The sequence below is a fragment of the Prunus mume genome, linkage group LG6 (assembly GCF_029339155.1).
Source record: "Prunus mume cultivar Tortuosa linkage group LG6, ASM2933915v1, whole genome shotgun sequence".
NCBI lineage: Eukaryota > Viridiplantae > Streptophyta > Magnoliopsida > Rosales > Rosaceae > Prunus > Prunus mume.
Genome location: NC_142703.1, coordinates 4,324,704 through 4,349,642, shown reverse-complemented (window position 1 = coordinate 4,349,642; position 24,939 = coordinate 4,324,704). Strand labels below are relative to the sequence as shown.

At 37.1% G+C, this 24,939-nt stretch overlaps 2 protein-coding genes, 1 long non-coding RNA gene and 1 pseudogene across 5 annotated transcripts; 3 read left to right on the top strand and 1 right to left on the bottom strand.

Annotated features, from left to right (window-relative positions):
• Window positions 1-8,112: 8,112 nt before the first annotated feature.
• On the top strand, window positions 8,113-8,978 carry LOC148915889 (uncharacterized; annotated as a pseudogene).
• Window positions 8,979-14,636: 5,658 nt separating this feature from the next.
• On the top strand, window positions 14,637-18,173 carry LOC103342747 (disease resistance protein RPM1-like). Its single transcript, XM_089053841.1, has 3 exons — window positions 14,637-17,652; window positions 17,754-17,798; window positions 17,955-18,173. The coding sequence occupies exons 1-2, from the start codon at window positions 14,811-14,813 to the stop codon at window positions 17,759-17,761; spliced, it is 2,850 nt and encodes a 949-aa protein (XP_088909967.1). The 5' UTR covers window positions 14,637-14,810; the 3' UTR covers window positions 17,762-17,798; window positions 17,955-18,173.
• Window positions 18,174-20,866: 2,693 nt separating this feature from the next.
• On the bottom strand, window positions 20,867-23,328 carry LOC103342717 (STAY-GREEN-like protein). Its single transcript, XM_008246354.2, has 5 exons — window positions 23,044-23,328; window positions 22,321-22,494; window positions 22,005-22,163; window positions 21,481-21,627; window positions 20,867-21,252 (listed from the first exon to the last, which is right to left on the bottom strand). Exons 1-5 carry the CDS (start codon window positions 23,197-23,199, stop codon window positions 21,136-21,138), a joined length of 753 nt encoding a protein of 250 aa, XP_008244576.2. The 5' UTR covers window positions 23,200-23,328; the 3' UTR covers window positions 20,867-21,135.
• Window positions 23,329-23,647: 319 nt separating this feature from the next.
• On the top strand, window positions 23,648-24,835 carry LOC103342715 (uncharacterized). Of its 3 annotated transcripts, none has more exons than XR_016127710.1 (3): window positions 23,681-24,032; window positions 24,182-24,314; window positions 24,449-24,835. It is a non-coding gene; the product is annotated as an uncharacterized LOC103342715 (long non-coding RNA). The 3 variants fall into 3 exon arrangements; XR_514861.2 differs by having other exon boundaries at window positions 23,686-23,844; XR_016127709.1 differs by having other exon boundaries at window positions 23,648-24,314.
• Window positions 24,836-24,939: the final 104 nt, after the last annotated feature.

Below are 24,939 nucleotides of genomic sequence, written 5' to 3'. Positions count from 1 at the left end.
TTAGTAGCCTCTGTAAGTTCTGTCTCAAGAGCCAATTTGGTGTTCAAACATTCCTCGTGTTAACGGATCAAATCGTGAATCACATCAACATTCACATCTCCTAAGGCTTCAATGTAGGCACTACTCTTGGAATGTCGCCTTGCAAGCTCAAAAATCCAGTTCACAAGCTGGGCAAACTGATCAAATGCAGTTCTACCACACCCAAGAATATCAACTGTTGATCCCAAAAGTCGAAGGGCCTTGATGATCTCGGAATGGTGCATATGAAGTTGAGCAGGTGTCTCTGAGGAGGAAAGTCGGCTGAAGATACCTTCAATTTCTCTGATGATAAACTCTCGCCTACTCTGGTTCACTCCATTCCCAAGAATCTGACAAACAAAATTCTCAACTGATACCAAATGTTGGAGAGGTCGCACAACTACTATGGGCCCTATACCTTCTGGAAATTGACCATCAGTTGGGCTATTTTGAACTTTCTGAAATTCAGACACTTCAGCCAGGAGATCTGACCCACTACCACTCACGTTGAAGTTGGCGTTCTCATGATGAATGTTTTTCTCCTCACTTGAAGAAATGACCTCAATGGTTGGGTTATCTGCATTAATAGACTCCATTTCGCAAGGAAAAGGGATATCATCAAACCTTATTTCTTCATTGGGTATATGGCTAGATCTTCCATCCTCAGCCCTGTTGAAATTTTCATGTCGTGCCCGTTTGAGGTGTGAGTCTCGATTAACTCTTTGGGATTGGTGCATCACGTGATTAACCCCTGAGAAATGTTGCCCTTTAGCATTATGAATTCTCTTCTTGTGTCCTCTGCTTGAAGAAGCACCATGTGGAGATGAAGATGAATTAAAACCACTTTTGCTCATGCCTGTCGAGATACTTTTCAAATTATCAGTCACAAAGACGTGGTCCTTTCTTGGGACATGTCTGTCTACCACTGAGAAAATTTTTGACACAGAAAAGCCCATGTAAGGTGCACATGCAGTCATCCACCATCTACAATACCACCAAGAGCATTCTCCAATGCGGGTGGAGCGCGGAATATAGAAACGTGCCGTGGTATCTTTGCGCAAAAGGACCGCTTGGGCTCTTGCCAACTTCTCAATCCCGCATCGCTGCCTCTCACATACACTAAATAAAAGCTTGTTTGCCAGAACTCCTTGATCAAAGCCAAACTGGCGGGCAAATCTGTTTGGGTAGTAAGGCTCCAACCAAAGATCGCCACCCACCCTTACAGGAAGCAGTGCAGAGCGCATGGAAACCAAGAACTCAAAGTCATCGTTCGCAAGACTCTCCGTGTCTAAAAGAATGCAATCTTCATGTGTGAGGAAGACACTAGGGCGATAAACCATAAACTCGCTCCTGAAGATGATTCTAGTCTGATTAGAGCTAACATATTTGGCTTCAATCTGGCTATACCTTGCTAGAAGTGGGTAATGTTCTGGAAAATTATTATCACACCGATGATTGATCAGATCAGGAAAATGCTCCCCTAACCATCCAATCACATAATGAATGGGAAGATATACATTTGCTAAACCAGGACCCCTACGATGAGTAGCAACTGTACCAAGGGCATGATAAATAAGTCCCAATACTGCTGGAGCAAGTGAAACTCTAAACCCTTTCGCCATCAAACTGGCCATGTAGAAACATTCTGGCCTTATAGTATTATCAAGGGGCAAGACAAAACGGCTAAGCCAAAAGGCCAAGAAAGCAGCCAATTGTCCTTCGTGTGAAATGTTCAAGGGAAATTTGAGGTCTTCGGCCTTATATTTGGGAATTATGTTATTATTATTCCCCGCAGCACCATATATGGCCTCTCCCCGAAAGAAGTGCTCAATCCATTGGTCGTGGAAAACTTGCCCTTTCTTATGAAAAACACATAGTTGAGCATGGATTTTCAAAAGTTCACCAACAGTTGAAGGATATAAGTCTTCACGGCATAATTCTTTGCTCAAGGGGATAAACTCATCATATGGGAGACCCAAAATTGGTAACCCGCCAATAACTTTTAGGTCGTATAAGGAAATGCCCATTTCACCGTTCCCATGATGAAATGTGTTGGATAAAGGTCCCCATAACTCGCAGAATGCTCTCCAAACGTTAGGGCAAAAATCATAGGAGTACCGAGAAACGGCCACAGCCCCATATATATCAGCTTGACGAAGGACATCGCCAAAGTCACTCAAAATAGACTCCGTCCACTCCAGTACAAATGCTCGAAAGTTTGCCCGACCAAAAAATTTAAAATTGGTTCCCCATGAAATTTTGTTGCGAAGCATCCTATGCATAACTGGATAAAATTCATCCCTAGGAAGACACTGCTTATCTCCTTCTATCTCATTGTTTACCTTCATCAAAGAATGAGCTAGAAAATGTGGGCCTTTTGCTTGGGAAATTTGAATAACTCGGTCGTCTTCATGGGGGTTGAGCTTGAGATGTCCACTACTCACGTGATCTGTGGTGAACCAAGTTGTTCGACTCTCAGGAGGCACCATAAGCCTGATTGAATTCAGAGGACAAGACCTCATGTACTTGGGACCCAAGGCGATAACCCTACCATATTCATCGGAAGCATGCTCCTCGTGAAGATTTCCATATGCATCCATCACCTGAAATCAAAGGTGTTAAAAAATATACATATGTCAGCTTATAATGCTAGTTATAAGAATCTCAAGCTTTGCACGCGTAAAAAATGTCACACGCACAAAGCTTGAGGGGGCATCTGTTGGAATAAAAAAAATCAAAAAAAAAAATTGAAACGTGGGTTGGATAGGCCCCATGATTTTGATATTTGTTATTAGCCACATCTAACAAGCAGAAAGTTGAGGGTAGAGAAGTGGAGCTCTAAACCAATGAAAACTCTTAAGAGAGGTTAGTGGCTCCTATTTTTGGGGGGGTTGATTATTCAGTTTTCATACACTAAGAAGGCCCTTGGTTATAAAAGGGACAGCAGTAAAAAAAAAAGGGGAAAAGAAACGACAGAAGAAGAAAACTGCTGCAGGAGAAAAATTGCAAGAGCATAAGCACAAGAATACTTTTCACAGGTATATGGATTCTTTCAATTAATGCTTGTTGGGTGGCAACCCTTAAATCATTGTGTTGGATGATAAATCCATAATGGGTGGCAACCCTCAAATCAAACTCATGGATGATATCCATGATGGGTGGCAACCCTTAAATCATGAGCAACGAATCCATGAGAGGATTTCTGTTCAACAAAGCTCTGCCGAGCAAAAGAAAATCATGTGAAACAGAAATGGTGTTTTGAGGGTTCAGCCCAAAATGTATTCACAAAAAAAAGGGCTTGAGTTACCTCTTGGACTCTTTGACCATTCATCTCCATCTCTGCCTCTGAAAGCCTTATTTTCCTCACTGAAACAAAAAAAGCAAGTTAGTTGTGAAGAAAAGAACAGGCAGAAAAAAAAATGGAGACCTGCAAGAAGATTGCATATAGCAACAATAAACAAAAAGAGACAGCCACCGAGAAGAAAAGAAAAGAAAGTGGCCGTATGCCACTTCGTGGATGTTGCTGGGTTAAAAGGAGAGAAAGGTGCCAGCCAAGCAGAACTTGGGAAGAGCCACGTTGGGGCAGCCCACGCATTGAATGCCCCATCTGTTGGTTTCTTAAACAACCAAAATATAGGACATGATGTTTGACAATAAAAAAATAAAAAAAAAAAGGTTTGTTTTAGCCATCAAAAAGAGGAAGAAAAGTCAAAACAAAAAAAAAAAGAAAGAGAAGAAGGTGGCTCACGTCATCTTGTTGGAGATTGGAAGAAAAAAAAAAGGGGCACAAGAAACTTAGTGTTGCAGAGAATTAAAAAGAGGAAAAAGACAAAAGAAGTCTGAAACCTCTTAATATGTTGCGGCAACTTTTTCTTCTGATTTCCTGCTTTTGTTTGCAGAGGCTCTGTATTGATTGTGACTTTGTGTACTCTTTTAAAGACTGAACAGTAATAATGTTTGCTCTTAATTCGGATTGATCACCAGTATTCCAGATAAATATGGGACTGCAAAGTCTGATTTCACTTGGAAACAAACTCTACAAAGAGTTGGATAGCCATCAGGTTGTTTCAATCGCTTGCTGGACCAAAGTTCCTCTGGGCTCCTTGTTCGTGGGCCAACTATCAACAAATATCAAAGGCCCGATATAGAAAAATGGGCTGTAAAAAATAATTGCCCATTAACTCTCAAAAGCCCATAGTATTTAATGGGTAATCCAAATAATTACCTATTAAATTCATGTAGGCCCAAATTTCCTATCATATAGTTAATGGATTAATTCAACAATCCTCATTGCCATATTTGGGCCCAAGTCCAAATAATGTTAATTTTAGAAAATTAGTGGGTTAATTAAAATTGCTCATTATTTTTCTTGGACATTAACAAAAAGGAAAAAATGGTACAAAACCATCCAATTGTTCTTATGGGTCATCTACCCATGAAAATTCCAATGAGATTAAATTCAAATATCTCAAACACAAATTCTCAATTATTGGGCCACACTTACCCATTAATTTTCAATTTTTCCCATAGGTCATCTACCTATAAAAATCCTCAAATCGTCTCAAAGACACAAACTCTAAATTATTGGGCCACACTTACCCATTAATTTCTAAATTTTGGAACTACGTCGGTTTGATCCCGTTAAGGGTACGTAGGCAGTCTAACATCTCAATAGACGCAACCACAACCAAATTCTCATCAATCAAATCTCCACCCAAATCATTCTTGGAACTACGCTGGTTTGATCCCATCAAGGGTACGTAGGCAGTCTAGCATCCCAATAGACGCAACCGCAACCAAATCCCCACAAATCAAATATCTACCTTTACACAAATCAAGTTTGAACTACGAGTGGCTTGATTCCTGCAAAGGATACGTAGGCACCCTGAGGTTGAACTTGGGAGCAGCCGCAAAACCAAACACATACATTCTGTTTCTTTATGATGGAATCAAAGGGTTTTCCCTTGTAGCGAGGGATTGTAATTAAGAGACTTGCGTCTCGAATGGGTCGAACCTAAAATAATAAAACCCCATTAATTGATTAGTGGCGGTGAAATTATGTTTAGAGATTTACAGTTTTTCTTCAACAGGAGGATCTGCACACTTGGAACAATATCAGAATAAGGGTGGACTGGGTTTGATCCTGCAGTTCTTCGATGGTTAAGTCAGAAACTAACTTGAGCTAGAGAGAAATGGATATAGGTTTCCACAGTGAGTTTATTTATTACCTTTGTCTAGAGATAGGTGAGGGGTATTTATAGGAGAAAGAAGGAGAGGTCAAGATATTTTTGGAAGAGATCTTTTCCCCTCTCCTGAATTACATTTAATGTTCTATTTCATATCACCATGCTGCTTGACAGGAGTCAAGCAGTGAAGTGACAAGCGGATATGAATGGGAGGTATATTAAATGATCCCTTTTCATCACCAGCATGTCCACTTGGAGATAAAAGGGTAACGCGACACCTGGTTGAGGATGGGACACGCATTTAAATGACCCTCCTTGCTTGTCAAGTCTGTTCATCACAAGGGCGAAGTTTGCTAGTCATCCACGCGTTTCTGGTGAATAGAACAATATCCAAGTGATCGGGTAGACATAAAAACACCACTGGCCCAGTCTATGGTCTATCATACTCCTCCGACTGATCGGTACGCAGGTGACCTGGTGTGTCATAGCCACATCTCTCTTTGATGGGCTCGGCTCATAGGGGTATGAAATATTAACAGTATTCCTCTGCTCCCTTCGTGTTTGCTACGTCTTCTTCTCTCTTCTATACTTTTGTTACCTCTCCTTTTTTGTCATGGAAGACTTGTGTTTGGCTTCTGATTTCGCTCAACAGAAACATTTTTGTTTCAATTTTATTGTTAAATATTTAGATATTTTGATGATTGTTGTCTTGATTTTATGGGTTAGATGTTGAACGTTATGTTTCTTTAATGTTGACCTGAAACTAACTATTTGAGTTCTCTTTTGAGATAAATCCACTCATATCAAGATTTTGATACGAAAATGTATGGTCGCTCTCTTGATCCCAAATGAAAATAATTCGACTTAAATTCACCCCACATAAAAAAAATTCTGTCAACGGTGCCACCAGTTACATGGCCTTGTTCAATTAGGGAGGTTATTTATTTTTATTTTTTGGTGCAGCCCTAGTTTACTTTATTGAGCCCTGGGCCATTTTTGGTCATATGATATTTGCTTTTTGGCAAACTCTATAAATACTCACTCATTTCTCAATTAATCTGCCAAAAACATTTTTTCTATTTCTCAATTTATTTTTCCTTTGTCAATTTCATCAATCTCTTTCATTCTCATACTTTTGATATCATTTCAAGCACATCATCTTCTTCATTCTCATACTTTTCATATCATTTGAAGTTTTCAATGGATAACTGTGGCAATGTCATCTTTTCCTTTATGTTTGATGATGATTCAGATGATGAAGAACATCATCAGAGAGTAATAGAAGCCATTGTCCACCATACTTTACTGGAGAATGAAGTCGCCAAACATGGTGGGTCGGTAGTCGGTCGTGTGTACAAGAACCGTGAAAGGGAAGATCGCTATTGCAATCTCATGTCTGACTACTTCATTAAAAGGTCACATTTTAGTACTACTGACTTTCCTAGGCGGTTCGGAATGCGAAAAGAGTTGTTTTACCGCATCTTGAATGATGTTGTCAACCACGAGCCATACTTCAGCCAAAAAAAAAAGAAAAAAAAAAGGGGCTTGACCGACAAGGACTATCGCCTGAGCAAAAGTTAATCGATATCTTTCGGAGCAGCCAATGAGAGCAGTCTTTGAAGTTAAGTCAGCATAAGGTGCAATCCTGTCAAAACTGTGCTGCTGTGGAAGAATGACTATTTGAAGACTTTCCTGATTTTTCCTCAAGGTGTGTGATATATGGCTGGAAAGATAAGACAAAAATCTAAAATTTACATATTTTTGCCGAATTTTCTTAGAGGAGGAACAACTCCAACCGTGCCTGCAAAATAACTGATGTGTTATCCCAATCCAAGTAGGAAGATGAGTCAATTACTTACTCATTTTGGATTCATGTTTAACTTAGGTTTTTCTTTATTTTTGGGCTGCTGTAAAAGCCCAGCTAGGGTAATAATAGACATGGGGTGTTTTATTTAAGCATGAGAAACAACTCCCTTGGGAGACACAAAAAGACTAGGAGAAATTGGAGACGCCAGAAGAGTACCGCAATTGGCTAAGTTTTATTGTTTCTTCCTTATGTTTTTGTTTATATCGAATTCTATGATTATGTGTAACTAATCTTCTTTTGCTAGGGCATGATGTAGCCCTAGTATGATAATCTAGTTTTCTTATTTTACCTATCTATTGATTGCCGTTTGATGTTGGATTCTTAATCACTGTGCTTAATAACTTGGTTGCTTATCTTGATGCTTGATCACCATCTAGACTTTTAATTGAAATAATCGGATGCAAATTAGAGTAAATACCATACTTAATTTGAGGCTTGCTTCTTGTGATTAGGATTTGTAATTCGTCTAGGGTAAATACCATACTCCTAGGGTTTACATGCATGTTCAAGGTTTTCATTGATCTTAATGAATTTCTATGTGTTGATATCTGACCTAAATAACATAGAAGAATTGCTTGTAGGAATATACGAGTTAACCTAAATACCATAGGTAATTCATGAAAAAGGAAAACTAAGCGGCGACATCAAATGGTTAGTTAATGGGTAGGTGAATAAGAGGCTAGATCGGATTACTAGTGGTGAATTCATTGTCCTAGTGATTCTATCAATTTGAATTTCTCATTCTTGTGTTTCGTGACTTCCTACTTGCTATGTCTTTTAATTTCGTTGGTGATTAAATCATTCTTTCAAAAACCCCTTTTGTGTTTATGTGAGTGTGCTATGTGTTTAATTTCTTATTTATATAATTAGAGTAGTTAAAGTATTGTGTGAAGTAAATTAGGTTAGACGAGTTGGTAGTTGAACTCAATCCTCGTGGGAATGACCTCGTGTTTGCCATACTATATTATGATTGACCTTGTGCACTTGCGAGTATAATTTGTGTTTAGACTAATCTTTATAATCTCCATTTTTCAAGTTGTCTAAAATTCACAACAATGCTCGCATGGAGATACTCAGCTGACGCGACCGACGAGTACTGTAGATTGGGTGAAAGCACAGCTCTTGAGTTACTCCTTAAGTTTTGTTGCACTGTTGAAGCAGTGTATGGCCAATGATACCTCAGGTCTCCAAATCTAGTTGACCTTTATAAGTTATTGCACAAGGCAAGTAGTCGAGGCTTCCCATGCATGTTAGGAAGTCTTGATTGCATGCACTGGGAATGGAAGAATTGCCTATCTTCTTGGGCAGGCTAGTTTACCGGTCACAAAATAAAACCCACTGTTGTGCTAGAGGCCATGGCCTCGTATGACACATGGATATGGCATGCCTTTTTTGGAGCCATTGGATCCAACAATGATATCAACATTTTAGCTCGTTCTCCATTGTTCAATGATATGGTACATGGAGTGGCTCCTCACATTGAATATATTGTCAATGGAAATCAATACCATTTGGGCTACTATTTGGCAGATGTGATCTACCCTCATTGGGCTACTTTGGTGAAGACCATATCTTCTCCTGATAACCCAAAAAAGAGGCTTTTTGCACAAATGCAAGAAGCGTACATGAAGGATGTTGAAAGAGCATTTGGAATACTACAGGCTCGATCGGCTATTGTTTGGGGCCCTACACATATGTGGTTCAAGGATAACCTCCACTCAATCATGATGACGTGTATAATTTTACACAACATGATTGTGGAGGATGAGAACGAATATGTTGAAGAGGAATCTAATGATGAGGATATGTGTTTACAATGATCTAGGAGGGCCAGAGCAAGACAATATGAGCTAGAGCCAAGCATTACATATGAGTACCACCAAGATATCAGACTCTCTCTAATTACATGATTCGCCATAATAGAGTTCGATCTCCACATATGCATCAGAGTCTTCGACATGATTTGATCAATCACCTTTAGAGGAGCTTTGGAGATGGTGAATGAGGTCGACAATTGTTTCAATCCTCATTTTGTGTTTCAATTATGTTGTGTTTTTTTTTAATGTTGTGTGTTTACTTTTGGAATAAAATTAAATTTATGGAATTTCAATTTTTTTTAGGTCAAATTGTTCAAAAAATTAAATTATGATGTTATTTAAAAAGATTAAATGAAGAAAAGTTATCCATTAAAAAAATAGACTTAAACCATTCTTAAACAATTTAATAAAGTTGCGGACTTAAAATTTGAATCCGGAGGGTTGGGAGAAAAATGATTTGAGTCCGGGCAAAACCCAAATAGTTACTTTTTGGAGGGGCAAATTTGGGTTTAGCCCCTCATGGGTTGGAAAAGGCTTAATGGACTCAATCTCTATAATTTGGGGAAAGAATAAACTCCTTTCTAATAAGAGTTTTATTCTCTATGAAACCCTAACCTCCAAGGCTCCTATCATTCATCATTCAAGGTAACTCTAAACCTAGCTTTAAAACCCTGCAAAAATACCCGAGATCTTTCTCCCTTCTCTCTCCTAGCCAGTGGCAACTCCATTGCCGCCGCCCATATTGCTCTCATCTCTCCATAGTTTCTCCATAAGGCTCCGGCCACTCAGTTCTCACCCTAGAGAAATCTCCGTACTCTTTTTTAGCTATTGTTTGACCTAGATTCAATTGAACTAACTTAGGCATCGGAGGGTCTTTGGCCAACACCCCCCGGATGTGGTCTATTTACTCCGGCCTTTTTTACATGAATTGAGGAAGAGAGAGATGGAAGATCAAAGGGCGAAGAATCTAGAAGCGAATATTTGCCCGCAAGATTATTTGCACAAACAAACACACACCTAAATTGTAATCCAATGTTGGAACAAAGTATGAATTTATGCATGGTCTATTCATTAATTAACGCCCATTACATACCACATATATTTGATCATATGTAGATGTCTATTGTATGTAAAGATGACGATTTTTATAAAAAAAGGGTCGTCTATTATATGTAAAGATGACGGTTTTTTTTAAAAAGGGTCATCTATTATATGTAAAGATGACGGTTTTTTTTTTTTAAAAGGGTCGTCTATTGTGAAGTAAAGATGACATTTTTTTGAAAGGGTCGTCTATTGTATGTAAAGATGACGATTTTTATAAAAAATGGTCATATATTATATGTAAAGATGACGGTTTTTTTAAAAATGGTCATCTATTATATGTAAAGATGACGATTTTTTTTTAAAAGGGTCGTCTATTGTATGTAAAGATGACGATTTTTATAAAAAAAAATGTCGTCTATTATATGTAAAGATGACGGTTTTTTTTTTTTTTTAAAAGGGTCGTCTATTGTGAAGTAAAGATGACCTTTTTTTTAAAAGGTCATCTATTGTATGTAAAGATGACGGTTTTTATAAAACAACCGTCGTCTTTATAAACAATCCACGACGGTTTTATTAAAAACAGTCGTCTTTCCCCCTATAATTAACGATATTTACCTCTAAACAACGATGATTTTCTTTAAAAACCGTCGTCGTTATAGATAAACAACGACGGTGAAAAGCCGTCGTAGTTTGACACCCAAATAGATATCGGTCGATTTCACGACGGTTTGAAAACCGAATACACGACGGTGAATTTCCATCGTCTTTTGCCTTTTTTGTAGTAGTGATATCACTGAAATATCTGTAAATTGGAGCCCCATATTATTTGCACGACCGATATTTTCATCCTTGATCATAAAAAACATGGACTTTGGCTTTTGTAAAGGAAACGCAATGCAGGTGGAGCTTCTGAATATATTCTTATATCGTGCCACAATAAAAATGAAAGATTCCTGTACTATTTTCGTTAATCTGAGTGAAGGGGTATTGATGCTTATATGATTATAGTGGTAAAGTTTTGAAATGGAAAGAAAGTATTTATTGATTGGAAAGGAGTACACGGCTTTAGACTTCTTGTGGGTTTGTTATTTTCACTTGATTACAAGGCCTTTTTATAGAAACTCCACACACTAAAGTTTTGAAATATCATGATTTTTCTAGTTTTTACTCAAGTGCATGTGCTTTAACTTTTAACATCTTTACTAAATAGGGGCTTCCACTTATGCAAAACAAGAGCAACCCCAAGACAAGCTTCAAGGAAATTGAATTGGCAGTCTCAGAGAGAGAGAGAGAGAGAGAGAGAGAGAGAGAGAGAGAGAGAGAGAGAGAGAGAGAGAGAGAGAGAGAGAGAGAGAGTAAACAACAGAAAGAAGAGGAGATCGCTTCCGCTGTGATAGACCTTTCCATCGGCAAACTAGGATCGTTTCTCGAAAGAGAAGAGTCCCTGCATGCAAGACTTCATGATGAGCTTGAAGAAATCAAAGCTCGAGTTGTTAACCATGAAAGCCTTCTTGGTAGACGTACATGTTAGCTGTGGTGGATCCAGGATTCAAAAGTCAGGTAGGCAAAACTTATCTTAGAAACTCGACGGTACGAGTGAATTTCATTCATAAAAATAAAAAGATACACTTAGTCGGGGAGAACGTAATGAGATTTACCCTCAGATATGCACCTTTATACATAAATAAAAACTTAATTAAAAAAAATTTAAAAACAAATTAATGCAATGCAATACAAAACTAAACTATTTAAATCTAAAACTAAATTAAACTATTAAAAAACTTAAGATGCATACATTTATTTTAAGAAAAAGCCAATAGAAGAATACTTGTTGGCCTTAGATATGAGAAGATGCTACCAAGAGAGAATGTCCAGACTCAAGAATAAGTTGCAAAGGATAATGATTTGGGATTGTCGACTATTGCACAGCCGCAAGGGAATTGGCTGCTTACTTATATTGCTTCCCCCCCTTTTCTTTTTTTAAGTTTGACTGAGCCATATAACACACATGATTGCTTTTAAGCCATATAACACACATGAGTTGCTTTTAAGTTTGGGTAGGCATGGGTTCACACCATTACATGGATGGGTAGGAATAACTTTGCTTACATATAGGGGGTTTTTTTTTTTTGGTGAAAAAATTTGGGTAGTAGTTGCCTACCCTGCTCTTGCTGTAGGACCGCCACTGCATGTTAGTTTAAGAGAGAAGAGGTTTGGAAAACGGTTGATAGTGCTTAGGACAATAACTTAACTTAGAAAGGAAAACTTTTGAAAGAGTAACAAAATATTTTTATTTTATTGATTGTAATAAGAAGGGTACAAAGCTTTAGAGTTTGTTGGATACAAGAGTTGGTTGATGAGAGAGTTAGACAGCTGTGGTTTTCAACTTTTCTTACTTACAATTTTGTATAGACATCAAGCCTATATATAGAAGACGGGGTTCGTTTGTTACACAAGATTGGCTTGGACTGACTTGGACTAAATTTAGTCTCATGTTTGTTTCGTCAAATCCTAGTCTTAAATGGGATTGCCAATACCGGGCCCACCAAAAACACCTCCTTAGGAGGGGATTAATAAACCCATGTGGAAGGGAAAGATTAACTAGTCCTATGCTCATTAATGTATAACATCCATATATTATATTGTAATAATAATAACATATATTATTATTATTATTATTATTATAATATACCCACACATTTTATATTATAATATATATATATATATATACACACATATATACACGTATATAATATATGTATATATGTGTATGTACATATATACACGTGTGTATATATTACATATATTATATAATATATATATAATGTACATATACATGTATGTATATATGTATATACATATATACACATATACTATAATATACATATATACATGTATATACACATATATTATACATACTACATATATTATATAATATATCACATATATAATATACATATGTATATACACATATAATATACACCCATATGTATTATATATTATAATATACATATATACACGTATATACGCACATATTATATCATATATATAATATACCTATGTATATACACATATATTATTATTATTATTATTATATACCCATATATATTATATATTATAATGTACATATATACACATATACTATAATATAAATAAACACTCGTATATACACAAATATTATATATATATATTACATATATTATATAATATATAATATATACACATTATATACATATGTATATACACATATATTATTATTATAATATACATATATATATATATATACATGTATATACACATATATGTAATATATGTATAATATATATGTATACACATATATATGTATATATGTATATATTATAATATACACGTATATACATAGATATATATTATATAATATCAGAGAGCTTCCATTGAAGGACACCCCTTATAGGGCCCACTCCGGATTGTATTTCACTAATCCAAACCGTCTATTTTGTAGATACTCATTCAAGATCATCTATATAAAATCACTTGAATCCGACATCATTTGACCATTCAATTGAGTTATTGAAATTTTAGTACTTTTTTGAAGCATTGTGTTCATTGATTTTGTAGGACACAATTGGATGTTGAAACAGTTTCCGATTTGTCTAATTTTTTGTAAGGATGATCTATGAATGAAGACCTAAAAAATAGATGGTTTGGATCATTAAGAAAAAAATTATAGGGTACCCTAAAGGGCATCCCTCAAATAAAATTATTTAAGGGATCCCTTAATAGAAGGGGACTGATATAATATATAATATATGTAATATACATATATATGTACACAATGAAAAAAATATATATATATATTCCTAATCCTAGTCCTAGTCCAAGCATACACCAAACGCATGATAAGTGATATCCAATTTAGACTAGACCAAACCAAGCCAAGCCAAGACAGTCCCTAAATATAGTTCATGCCAAGACAGTCATGTGTAACAAACAACCCCTTAACCTACATAGCTTTAGTTGATGGGATTAGCACTTTGAATATTTTATATTAAAGTACACTTTTGATCTCTCAGATTTTTTGTATTCACCGATTTTGTTTAAGTTGGTTTGCACATTATATTCATTCAAATTCTAGACTTTTCTATATCATTCAAGACTTTTCTATAGTATTCAAAACCTTTCTATATTATTCTAGTACTAGTACAAGTGTGCATTATTTTTTTTAACAACGCAGAAAGAAAAGGAGCTTATATATGTCATTTTTGTTGACTTTTTTTCCGATACCTAAACCATACCGATATATCATTGAAATATCTGTAAATTGGAGCCCCATATTATTTGCACGACTGATATTTTCATCTTGGTCATAAAAAAACATGAACTTTGGCTTTTGCAAAAGAAACGCAACGCAGGTGGAGCTTCTGAATATATTCTTATATCGTGCCAAGAAAAATGAAAGATTCCTGTACTGTTTTCGTTAATCTGAGTGAAGGGGTATTGATGCTTATATGATTATAGTGTTAAAGTTTTGAAATGGAAAGAAAGTATTCATTGATTGGAAATGGTGCTGATATGATTATAGTGGTATAAAGTTTTGAAATAAAAAGAAAGTATTCATTGATTGGAAAGGAGTACACGACTTTAGACTTCTTCTTGTCGGTTTGTTATTTTCACTTGATTACAAGGCCTTTTTATAGAAACTCCACACACTAAAGTTTTGAAATATCATGATTTTTCTAGTCTTTACTCAAGTGTGCATTAACTTTTAACAGCTTTGCTAAATGGGGGCTTCCACTTATACAAAACCAGAGCAACCCCAAGACAAGCTTCAAGGAAATTGAATTGGCAGTCTGAGAGAGAGAGAGAGAGAGAGAGAGTAAACAACAGAAAGAAGAGGAGATGGCTTCCGCTGTGATAGACCTTTCCATCGGCAAACTAGGATCGTTTCTCGAAAGCGAAGTGTCCCTGCTAGCAGGAGTTCATGACGAGCTTGAAGAAATCAAGCTCGAGTTGTTAACCATGAAAGCCTTCTTGGCAGACGCAGAAAGAAAAGGAGCTTTGGGTGAAGTGGAGAAAACATGGGTGGAAAATGTGAGGGACGTATCCATGGACGTTCAAGACATCATTGACGAGTTTCAATATCAAGTAAACAAGCAGAGAAGTTGGGGTCCATACAGAAGAGTCTTTCGACAAACAATTTGCTTGCCCAAGGGTCTTTGGGAGAGGCATTGGATCGCCACCAACTTGCAAAGGATCATCAAAACAATCAGAGCCATTCCAGAGAGAAGCCGACGTTATGGTGTTGATCGTATCGAAGGCCTGAGGAATAGTTCTGATCATTACGATCCCAATCGAGTCAAAATCTACGGTGAGTCGTCTCTTTTCTTTAAAGATGATGAACTTTTCGGGATCGAAGATGCTAAAGCGAAGTTAGTTGGATGGTTGCTGTCTGGAGAGCCTCAAAGGACTGTAATTTCAGTGGTTGGTATGGGGGGTTCGGGTAAGACAACTTTAGTTGCAAACACCTTCAAAACTCAAACTGCAAAGTTTCATTGCTACGCGTGGCTCACTGTCTCAAAAAATTACAACATTGAAGATCTGTTAAGGGTCTTGATAACAGAACTTTCTAAATCAGCAATGGAAGATGTTTCTCAAGACTTGAGCAATATGAGCTACATGCATCTGGTGGAAATGTTGGCCAACTATTTGCAGCCAAAGAGGTATATGATTGTGTTAGATGATGTGTGGAATATATACCTGTGGAGTCAAATCCACGTAGCACTTCCAGATGGAGCCTATGGAAGCCGAGTTATGCTTACAACTCGAAATGAAGACATTGCTTCTTTTCCATTTGAGGCTGGAAGTCATGTTCACCATGTTCAGCCTCTTAATGAGAAGGCGGCTTGGGCTCTTTTTTCCAAGAAAGCTTTCTCTAGCTGGCCTAACAACTGTTGCCCACCAGAGCTTGAATCCATTGCTAGGGATCTTCTTGTAAAATGCCAAGGCTTACCTCTGGGAATTGCTGCCTTGGGTGCTCTCATGTCAACCAGAAGATTGCCGTCTGACTGGATGAAATTTTCCAGCACTTTGAATTGGGAGCTAAGTAACAACCCGAGGCTTGACGCAGTGAAGAGCATCTTGCTGCTAAGCTTTAATGACTTATCTTATCGACTAAAGCATTGCTTCTTATATTTGTGTATTTTCCCAGAAGATTATGTGATTGACTCTGCAAGGCTTTTTAGACTGTGGATGGCAGAGGGGTTTGTGGAAAGAGTCGAAGGGCCTAAGCCGGAAGACATTGCTAAAAGCTACGTAGCAGAGCTCACTTGTCGATGCATGGTACAAGTTGTTAGGAGGGATCCATTTGGAATGGCCAAAACGTTTAAGGTGCACGACCTTTTACGAGAAATTGCTCTTTCAATTTCTAATGCGGAGAAATTTTGTACCATTTTTGATGAGCAAAAAACAAATGAAGATATCAAAGCTCCCCATCGCCTATCGATGCAAGCAAATTATGGAGAATTACAAACATACAGAGACATGTCAAAGGTTCGCACCTTCTTTATTTTTGCTCCGAAGATGTCTGATTCTTCTTCACTTGAAAAACTGCCCTCTGGTTTCAAACTCTTAAGGGTCTTAGATCTTAAACATGTCCCGATTTCTCAACTCCCATACGAAATTGTTAATTTTTTTAACATGAAGTACTTAAATTTGAAAGGAACAAAAGTGAAAGAGCTTCCAAGAGACATAGGAAAACTTCATAATTTGGAAACCCTGGATATTAGGCATTCCAAAATTCGCTCGCTTCCAGCGGGGATTGTGAAGTTAAAACACTTACGACATCTTTTGATGTACCATTGCAATTTTGAAGCGCTTTTTAGGTCTTATTATTTCTTTGATGGCACACAAGTACCGCTCGACATATGTAAGCTAAAGCACTTACAAGTTTTGGATGCTATTGAATTGAGAGACGGGTTACTCAAACAACTTGGACACTTGACCCAACTCAAAAGAACGAGCTTAACAAATTTGAGAGAGGCCAATGAGAAAGACTTGTGCAAGTCCATCCAACGTTTGGGACTCCTTGAACACTTGTTTGTCCATACAAGTACTGAGGATGAAGTGTTACGCTTGCACGCATTGCCATCTGCTCCTCCTATGCTCAAGGCACTTGGTCTAATTGGTAAATTAGAGAGCGTGCCGCTTTGGTTTCATTCTCTTTATAGCCTTACAGCATTGAGATTGCATTGGTCAAGATTAACGGAAGATTTTGTTCCTCACATCAAAGCTCTGCCTAATTTGACCATACTTCGGCTAAACAATTCATACGTCGGAAATCAACTGGTCTTTCAAACTGGATTCCCAAGGCTTGCGGAATTGTACTTGATGGATTTTTCACAGTTGAATGCGATCATCATAGAGAAGGGGGCGATGCCTGCATTACAGACACTGGTAATTACTGAATGCATGAAGTTAGAGCAATTGCCTAATGGAATTCAACACCTTAGATGTCTCCACACTTTCGATCTGGTAAATGTTCCCAACGAAATCGTGGAGCGGATACGTGGAGAAGGAAGCTTGGATCATGACAAAGTTCAGCACATCTCTGAAATCAGTTATCACTACAAAAGTGAATCTGGGTGGTCTGGGGAAAGATTGCGATCTTGTAACGAATGGATCGTTCGCCCCTCATCTTCTCCGCTCAATATTCTGTCCCGGGATGGTCTACCTTATTTACCAGGTGACAACTCTTTGTTATGCTTAGTTTCTTCTTCTAATATGCGCTCGCTCTTGCCTTCCCCTTCTCATATATTCAGTAACTGACGTTTTGTTATTTTATAGGTCATTGACATTTTGTACAATGAAAAGTGTCGGACAAAATAAAAGGTAGGGCCTGCATGCCAACCAATATCGTTATACTTTAAATTTGTTAACCAACTTCTGAAAAACTTGATTTACAATGTATGTTCATGCGACGCTCTCTCTCTCTCTCTCTCTCTCTCTCTCTCTCTCTCTCTTAATACTTCTGCAATCTTTTTATAGGTAATTGATGCGGGAGGTCAATAAAGCAGCGCCTGCATTGATCCATGTTCATCTCTAAATTGGAGCATACCACTTCAGAGATTTCGGGTGCTTTGAATTTCCAGTCCAATAAGATCAGTCCAAGACTTGATAAATTATTACCAAATAATAATGGCTTAAATGTAAAGTATACCGGTATTGCTATTGTTTACCTTAATGCTATATGTGTCCACTTTATTATGTATGCCTATGAACTATGCGCATTTCTGCGTGGTCAAATCCAGTTTGTGTCCACTTCACACCCTAGTCCCCAAAAATTCATCCAGTTTATGTGAAAGGAAATAAAACTCAATCGTGACAAAAGATGAGTCAATTGGTCAAATCCTATTCCGTTTCTTTCGTTGCGTAAATTGCAACATTTTTAACAAAAAGACAAAAAGCAAAAACTACTGGTTGTTTTATTTCACCATTTTACCTCTTCAAATAGATTAGCAAAGGGAAATTTAGGATTTTTTTTTTATAACCAAAGTGCTCATGAACTTCTAATAGCTCTCTAAGGATAGGGCTACGATTTCTTTTTGTGTACGCTTGTAGGAGGAGTAAGACAGGCTGGGATCGTATATTTCATGCATCCAAGGAAACTTCCGAACGCTTTAATATGTTCATGTCAAAGTCTGGGAACTGTGTAGACAACACACTTCTGATTTTTTGGAGGTAAATACTTGACAATTTTAGGCATTAACTTATCATTTGATGAGGGAGGAAGAATTTCAGAGGGAAGTGGAGGAAGAGATGAGGGAGAGAACATCTTTTGCTTCTACTGCAATTTGGAGAAGACCCATCAATCCTAACATTATCACCATAACTACTCTCAAATAATTGTCCGCCATTGCTTTTACCTTGTTTCAGATGTCTACTGTTTTCAAGTTGAACATATTTATATCTCTAACGTTTAAATCCTTTCACAGATTTTACTACATATTCAAATAATTTGAAATTCATAAACTTAGAGGCACCATACGAGTACGACCGAAAACTTAGCAATTATTTTTAGGATAAAATAAAGTAATTTCTAATTATTGCCTTTTGGGAAAAATGAGATAGAAATAGTTTGGATGCACTTATCTCGAAAGTTCCTTAAAGTCAATTTATATGCGAACTATCAAATTTATATGCTAACTATCATTTCATCTAGTGGTACTGGTACCGGTTCGAATCACATGGCAAGTATGATATGTTTGTTATCAGTTCGATACTTAATTATAGCTAGCTCATTTTCATGGTGTAACTTTGTTGTGAGTATTGCATTTCTTTATTACATGTACACCCATGTCGATTGGGTGAGGCTTCGTCAGTGCATGTTCGGTTGCCCATTCCTAGATGAGGAGAGAAACTCACATGCAACGAGAATAGCAAAACAGTGTTATCCCTGTTACAAGAAAGTTTTATTTATTTATTTATTCCCAAGATGAGGCTTTGTTCCCTTTGTGACGAGTGATAGTCCAAAGTGATGCTGGTGGGGCAACGCGGCATATGATGGATGATGAAAGGTGAAATTTTAAAAACAAATATTAATAAACTTAAAATTCTTAAAAGGTAATTAAAGCAATAGAAATACAACTGGTCATTTTGAATGACATGGCATCATATATAACATACTGAAAACCATCTTACGAAGGATACAAATGGTTCTCATCGTTGAATGCTTTGCGTAGTACTCTATCTAGAAAGGATCCCCGTTTTATTTATTTATTTTAAATAAGGGCTTCCTTACTAGAAAATTCTCCACAAACATATATATATATACAAGTATTTTAATACCATACCATACTTGTGTCCTCCAAGTTCAGTATGAGGAATTACGTACATGAATGTTGGGTTGCAAGCTTCAATCTTTTGAATAGAAGGGCAATAATCCTACGCTTGATCCTTCCTCTAGGAGGGACTAGGCAGTATCTCTTGGAGCTCCTTCCTAATCCGACGACTCTCGACACTGCTTCCAACTCTGCGCCGATATGATGCATAGTCTTCATGGTCGTCTTCCTCTCCATCTCCTCGTTACTCTGTACTGCATGCATGTGCCAATGAGATGAGCCTCTGCATGCGTGTGTATCTAGTATTTAGAGAGTGAGAGAGGAAGAGAGAGTTGCATGAGAAGTAGCTTGCGCTAGCTAGAGATATCCAATATTACGTCTTTTTGGGGAGAGTAGGAACCTTCGTCCCACTTTCATTTCATGCACTTTACCTACAACACAGCTTCCATGTTTTTTGCTCAAAATAGTGATTTTGTTGTTTAGCGAGTAATAATGAGAAGTTGCAAGGGAATTGAACAGTGCTGCACCCGAAGTCTTGTGTTTGAGTTTCCCTTTTACAATATTGTTTGTGTAAAAAAAAAAAGAAAAAAAGAATAATCAATAATTACGCTGGGCCTAGGCCCACTGGATTCCAAATTTTGTTGGATCTTGAGTTTTCAGAGATCTAGAAGAGAGGTTTAAGTGAAATTGGACTGTCTACAGTCAAAGTGGACTCACGAGTCACATGGAGTCAGGAGACATAAACACACTCAAAAGCTATGCTTGACGCCTCATTCTAACAAACTGTTAGTACATTTACATCAGGGGCGGAGTTAATTGTAAGGTTAGGTTGCCGAAAATACAAGCATATCAAATACATATTGATTCAAGATTTACATGTTAGTATTAAATATTTTTAACTTAGACATGTCTAATTTGTTTTAGAGGAGCCATTACGTCTATATTAGAACATGTATTTATAATATAGTAGATGCGAGATGTCAAAAACCTGGGGGCCAAGGGCACTCTAAGAGTGGCTCCGGGCCACTGGTTTGCATTGAGATTTTATATGAATTGATCTCTGCATTAGTAATAGAAAAAATAAAGTGGAATGCATGTAAACAAGAAGCAAAAGATATGTCAAGCAACAAAGACATTAGCCATTGATTAACGCATGAACAAATTGGTACTAGTCACAGAAAAATTATGAATCATTTTTTGAGCCCCAAGCAGTCCTTGTTTTACATCAACCTGATTTTCTTCCCTTTTTGCGTCTTCCCAAAGAATTATTTGAACTTTACACATGAAAGCTGATTCGTTCATTGCCTCTGGCGTTGGCTGTTGAAGTTGACGAGCCTCGAAGGTATTAAAAAAATTCGAGATCATAATACCCAATAGACTTCAAAGAATCAAAGAAGCAATGCAAATAGAACTTGAAATATGGATTTTGGTGTTCCCTGCTTGTCTCCGGGATGGGAAGAATCCATATGTGCAGTTATTCCTTTGGTATGATCCCCTTGTCTTCCCTGAAATAAAACTCTTGTTCAAATGAAAATTAAGGCATCATATGAACCTTAAATATGTAATTCCCCTATATTTTTCGGGACAACAACCTGTAATGACTGAAGTTGATAACAAGTCTTCACATAGTAACACATGGTGACTCACATGACAATTAGCAATCAATCTTGAAAGGAGCAACATGCAGATTTAAGTGCCTACGTGTGGTTACGCATGCACATGTTAAGTTTTACCTCTACAGCATCCTTGAGAGGCCCCCAGCATTCAATTCTATTGTATTTCTTCAAATTGGAATGAAAATAAACCCGAACCATGGCATCCAATAGCTCAGGATGCTCTCTGAAAAGTAGAGAGTCTCCATGTAACACAGCTTTGAGTACCTGCTTGTATAGAAACCAAAATTAAGGAAATATTTAAGTAACACAGCATTCATTCAACCATCTCAGGCATGCCAAAGTACTTAATAAAGTCAAGCAACATCTCAGACTTGTGGCCGTCTATAGTGTAATATCACTCCTTTCATGATATTTGGTATGAGAATTGCGACCTTACTAAACGGTATCTGTATATCTAACATTATTTGGCTTGTGTTTTCTAATGTGTTGGCTGTGCAACGTATATGACTATGCATGGCGATGGAAGTTTTCATATCATATAGGCCTTTCAGAGTTACCTTCTCAAGCACCTCAGTTTCCCAATTATTCCCTTTTGCAAATAGGATAGGATATCAGAGTACAGTCTTAGAAGAAACGCTTACCAAAGGCATTTCTTTGGAAAATATGTGATATCTGAACTCTGCGGCCAGGTCCAGCATGAGATTGGGACCGCTCACATAGCAATGAATATGTAGGCACATTTCACCATTCACCCGTTTCCATTCTGCAACCACGTCATCCTTGCTGTACCATCCTTTCAACTGCAATCAGGATCAAAATCGCAATCGTGAACACCAAATGGACTATCAGATGCAACCAATCACATTGAAACTTCTTCAATCCTAGCATAGATAGGTATCATAAAAATAAAAAATAAAAACTTTAGAAGCATCAGAAGAAATAAAATAGAAAACAGACCTGATCGAGGTTGATGACATTGGAGATCGTTAAGGTCAGGTTAGCTGTGAAGTCACAATGTGATAGGATGTAAGTTCTTGGGATGATTCCTACATAATTATTGAACTCTTCTCCCATAAATTCAACTTTGAGCTTTGAAGCGTCGAATGTTGCTGGACCCAAAAGACTAACAGCCTGCAAATAAGAATATAAAATGTTCATTTGGCATTTCATGAACTCTAATGTCAAAAGTGAGAGGATGCAGAACAGCTAAGGTGCCATGCGTAACATAAGTATTCAACAATCACACGGTTGAGATCTTATAATATATCCTAAAATGTCATGTGAAGTTTCCCATTGTGCTAGGACAAAATAGTTATCCTGAAAACTCAATGACCCTAGCAGAGCAGAATACTCAAAATCATAGAGAGAACTTTCTACAACAGAGAGGCATTTTCTACAAATTACAACCCAGCTCAATGGAAAGATGCCATATGGGGGCTGCTGGAACTCAAAAGTCTATGAACTTCTCATGAGAATGAAAATATAACAAAATGCCGGTGGCTAAAAGCAACTCCTTGGCTAGGACATAACTCACTTGATTAAATTATCTAAAATTTCAAAATTTTAAACAATCCCTTAACAGATAATCCCTTCATATAACTCAAAGGAGGCAATGCCTAAATAAATATTACAAATTGCATAATGAAGAGATAGAGAAACAAAAAGAGAGGGCAATGCTACCTCAGAAACCAAAGTATTGTAAGAGTCTCTATTGTTGCTGATGGCAGAAAGCAAAAGAGACTTGGGTCTTTTTGATGAGAGAAGAGTAGTGGTCTTGTAGAAGTTCTTCCTCAGTGGTGATGGTGGAAATACATAATAAGCACAATGACAGGCCATGGAAGATGCATAACCCTGTTTTGCTCCTCTTCATCTTTCACCTGCAACCATTGTTTTGTTCTCTCTGTGTGGTTGTGAGAGAGAGAGAGAGAGAGAGAGAGAGAGAGGGGGAAAGAAAGAGAGGAGAATATGTGGAGGATTGTTGTTCATAGCTGGTGGTCTTGTGTACTGTGAATTTGTGATAATCTGATTTTCACCTACCGAAAGTCCAAAATCTATGAAAAGCCCCTTCCACCGCATATTTTTCTTTCCTCCTTTTTTCTTTATTTTATTGAACTGGTTTATTTTTAAAAAGAGAACTGTCCAACTTTGTGACACGTCACGAGCGGCTTGAACTTTTGATTTAACCAGTGTGGATAATGTGGTTGCGTGGCTTTGGATGGATCATGGGTGCCACATGCATCCACACGATGTACCCATCTATCCCCTAATGTGATTATTTGACGTATGTTGATCCACATAATACCCAGCCGACACCTCTCTCTCTCTCTCTCTCTCTCTCTCTCTCTCTCTCCTTTATAATAAACTGCTATCAGAATACTTCTGCGAGCATAATCATAGGGTGAATGGTTGTTATTTAACCTGCGGTTGCAGACTTAGGGTGAATGGTTGGTTGAAGACTGCAGACGTGAGTTCAAAACTCAAGTTAAGTATGGTATCTACTCTAACTTGCATTGCATTAAACTAATTCAACTTAGATAGTGATTAGGCCTTTCAAATCAAATTAAATATTAAGTACAGTAAAATAAATTCAATAAAAAGGGAAAAACTTGAAATTTAAATTAACTAAGAAAATTGAGCATTCATGATTGGCCCAAGTTTGGCTTCAGCCTGTAAGTTTTCTTTACATTTCTTGTGTTTTCATCAATAACATTAATTTTAACGTTGGATTCTGTTGCATTTTGTTTGTGTCAAGACCCTTATAAATATAGTTTTCTGATGATTATGAGTCTTAATAAATGTGGGGATTATGAACCCATAGAAGAGGAGAGATGCATCTAACATGAAGCAACCAAAACAAGAAGATGAAACCACTCTGCATGAATAGGAAACCAAAACAACTCTGGATGAGAAGTTGCTGATGTGGGAGTTGACATGTAGTGCGCTTGGCAAAGGTGAAAGAAATGTGTTTACATGAATTTTTTTAATTATTTAATGATCACGAATCAAGATACTCAATTATTTGCATGTCTAAGTATTTTTATTAGCCTTTAAATTTAGTTTCTCGTAATATTATTGGGTTTTGCAGAAAGAAGCCAAGGTGAGAAAAGCTGCTAGGAAGAAGAAAATGGCTGCCTGGAAGCATGAAAAGGCCAAACAGAAAAGCCCCAAGAAGGACCACAAACCGAAAGCATGGCGGAGGGAGGATTTACAGATGGTAGAAAGAATAACTATAATGTTAGAAGATATTGCACGCAGCTCATGACATCTTGTTTTTTGTTGAACAATTTGGAGAAGAAAGGACATGATCATATATGTAGCTATCAAACATTGCAATTTTAATTAATACATGGAGAGGAAAGAATATGTCGAAATCATTTGTTATTTGCCTTTTCTTTTCGGGCTAGAATATTTATGGCCCGCACAACATATGATATTTTATGGGTGTTGTTAAATAAACTTTAAAATTAACTTAGTACATCTTATGATCTCAGTACACCATAATATTTAAATTAAAATGTAAAATTAATTAAATACACCCTATTTAACTATATAAAATAAAAACAAACAAAAAAAACT

Coding starts and splice junctions, on each gene's coding strand:
- LOC103342747 (XM_089053841.1), top strand. CDS start 14,811: ATGGCTTCCGCTGTGATAGACCTTTCCATCGGCAAACTAGGATCGTTT.
- LOC103342717 (XM_008246354.2), bottom strand. CDS start 23,199: ATGGCCTGTCATTGTGCTTATTATGTATTTCCACCATCACCACTGAGG. Junction 22,164..22,320: donor ATGTCATCAACCTCGATCAG/GTCTGTTTTCTA, acceptor TCCTGATTGCAG/TTGAAAGGATGGTACAGCAA. Junction 21,628..22,004: donor TTTCCAAAGAAATGCCTTTG/GTAAGCGTTTCT, acceptor CTATACAAGCAG/GTACTCAAAGCTGTGTTACA.